Source organism: Nematolebias whitei, chromosome 14 (genome assembly GCF_014905685.2).
Source record: "Nematolebias whitei isolate Nwh7 chromosome 14, NemWhi1, whole genome shotgun sequence".
Classification (NCBI taxonomy): domain Eukaryota; kingdom Metazoa; phylum Chordata; class Actinopteri; order Cyprinodontiformes; family Rivulidae; genus Nematolebias; species Nematolebias whitei.
The window spans coordinates 38283741-38286340 of record NC_056511.1 but is presented as its reverse complement, the minus strand read 5'-3'; the positions used below and the strand labels follow the sequence as shown (position 1 = coordinate 38286340).

The 2600-nt window shown below is 46.6% G+C and overlaps 1 protein-coding gene across 1 annotated transcript in view; it reads left to right on the top strand.

Moving 5' to 3' along the window:
• Nucleotides 1-670: 670 nt before the first annotated feature.
• LOC119420149 (forkhead box protein O1-B-like) overlaps nucleotides 671-2600 on the top strand; it is a 20350-nt gene continuing 18420 nt past the window's right edge. Inside the window, exon 1 of the mRNA XM_037687526.1 lies at nucleotides 671-1165. Coding sequence (XP_037543454.1) covers nucleotides 671-1165 — 495 coding nt within the window. The remainder of the gene's footprint in view (nucleotides 1166-2600) is intronic.

The following is a 2600-nucleotide window of genomic DNA, read 5'->3' as shown; positions in this document are numbered from 1 at the left end:
CTCCGGGTTTGAATGTAAATCTATAAAGACTGAGCGGTCCGTGAAGGCAGCACAGCGGCTTCAGGCTCCGGGTTTGAATGTAAATCTATAAAGACTGAGCGGTCCGTGAAGGAGGCACAGTGGCTTCGGATGTTTCAGATTTGAATCAGTGAAACTGTAAAGACTGAGCTGTACGTGAAGGTAGCACCGAGGCTTCCGATGTTTCAGATTTGAATGAGTGAAACTGTAAAGACTGAGCTGTACGTGAAGGCAGCACCGAGGCTTCCGATGTTTCAGATTTGAATCAGTGAAACTGTAAAAACTGAGCGGTACGTGAAGGCAGCACAGAGGCTTCAGGCTCCAGGTTTGAATCTAAATTTATAAAGACTGAGCGGTCCGTGAAGGCAGCACCGTAGCTTCGGACGCTTCAGGTTTGAACCAGTGAAACTGTAAAGACTGAGCGGTCCTTGAAGGCAGCACCGGGGCTCAGGCTCCAGGTTCATCAGGGTTCAGATGTGTTGATGCTTCACGGTGAGAACTTCTGGACCGGCTCCTCCTCTGTGGTGACTTCTTATTTATTTCAACGCTACTCTTTTACAAAGTTCTCTGTGTTTATTAGCGTAAATATTCAGTTTTTGTTTTGTGAGAGTTTATCTATGTAAAGAAAGTTTGGCGCCGGTGCGACCCAGACATGGCCGAGGGACCGCCTGTGGACATCGACCCGGACTTCGAGCCTCTCTCCCGGCCGCGCTCCTGCACCTGGCCGCTGCCCCGGCCGGAGCTCGACCCCGCCGGCTCCGACGCGCCTTCCCCGGCGCCGGCGGGAGGAAACACCGACTTCATCCACAGGCTCGGCTTGTTGGAGGAGGAGTACGCCGAGCAGACACCGCCCTTTTCCCAGAGTCAGACCTGCGCGCACCTGCACCCTCATCACCTCCATCCTCCTCCTCACCTCCCCCAGCAGCAGGTGTCTCCCTCAGGGGTCCAGGCTCTGTCCGGGCAGAGGAAGATCAGCTCGTCCCGCCGGAACGCCTGGGGGAACATGTCCTACGCAGACCTGATCACCAAGGCCATCGACAGCTCACCTGAGAGGAGGCTGACCCTGTCCCAGATCTACGACTGGATGGTGAAGAACGTGCCTTACTTCAAGGACAAGGGAGACAGCAACAGCTCTGCAGGCTGGAAGGTCAGTGTCTGTCAGCAAAATATCTCATGCACCACCGGGTGGATTCTGTTAAAACTGCATGAAAGCAATAGTTTTACATGCAACTACAGCTGATTTACCTTTTCAAGTTAAACCAGTTCAAGATGGCCGCCACAGCCAAATGATACTAAAAACCACAAAATGTCTCCAACTCGGTGGATCTTACAGATATTGAGCAGACATTTGGTGTGGTTGTGTCTGAGAGTCATCCTCAACACATACATCGAGTGCAACCCATCACACCATATCGTTCCCTTGAATTTTAGCGTCAACTGCTGGTGGCACCCTGTTTGTCTGTTAGCAAAATATCTCTCTAACCACTGGATTGACTTCAATGAAACTCTGAGGATGTACTTACAGGATGTGCATTTACAACTGTTTTACTTTTGGGGTCAACCCAATTTATGATGGCCGCCACAGCCAGCTGATCTTAGAAAACACAAAATGTTTCTAACTCAGTGGATCTTAGAGATATTGAGCAGAAATTTGGTGTGGTTGTGCCTGAGAGTCATCCCCAACATGTACTTTGAGCACAACACGTCACACCATATCATTCCCTTAAATCTTAGCATGAACTGCTGGAGTCAACCCTGTTTGTCTGTTAGCAAAATATCTCTCGAACCACTGGATTGACTTTAATGAAACTCTCAAGATGTAACTATTGGATGTGCATTTACAGCTGTTTTACTTTTGGAGTCAACCCAATTTAAGTTGGCCGCCACAGGCAACTGGTCTTAGAAAACACAAAAATGACTCTAACTCTGTTGATTTTACAGCTAATGAGCTAAAATTTGGTATGGTAGTAGCTGAGAGTCACCCTCAAAATATACTCCAAACGCTTACAGCTCACACAAGATCTTGCAGTATTGGAGAGATCATGCATATCGTTTGGTTTGACTAAAACACGTATAACAGTCTAAAAGTCTGGCATGTAAGGCGGCGAGTGACATGCATTCCTTTAAGAACTGCTAAGACTTTAATTGCCGTTTTAAATGTGTTTTCTGTGCAGAACTTATGTTAGTAATGTCTGTTTTTGCACAGAAACATTCAGTAATAAAGAATAGTTTTGTATCAATTGAAGATTTTTACTCGGCAACAATATTTGAGACTTAAAAAGTCTGTTTTTAAAATGAGCACCTCAGCGTTGGCTTTAGTTGTTTTTAGTGGCTACGGTTTTATACGGTAAATTGGAGCGGGGCGAAACTTTTCTGAAGTAAAGACTGTTTGTTTGTTTTCAGCCTTAATCAAAGTTTCTAATAATCGAACAGGGAATCCAAGTGAAGACGAGTCCCAGTGATTTGTTAAACTGTTCCTGAAACCTCTGCGATCTCATGAGATGTGATTTAAAAGCGGTCAGGAAATGTCTTTGGGGAAACCTCACTCAGATATAGCTCTCATTGTTTGACCCCCCCCCCCA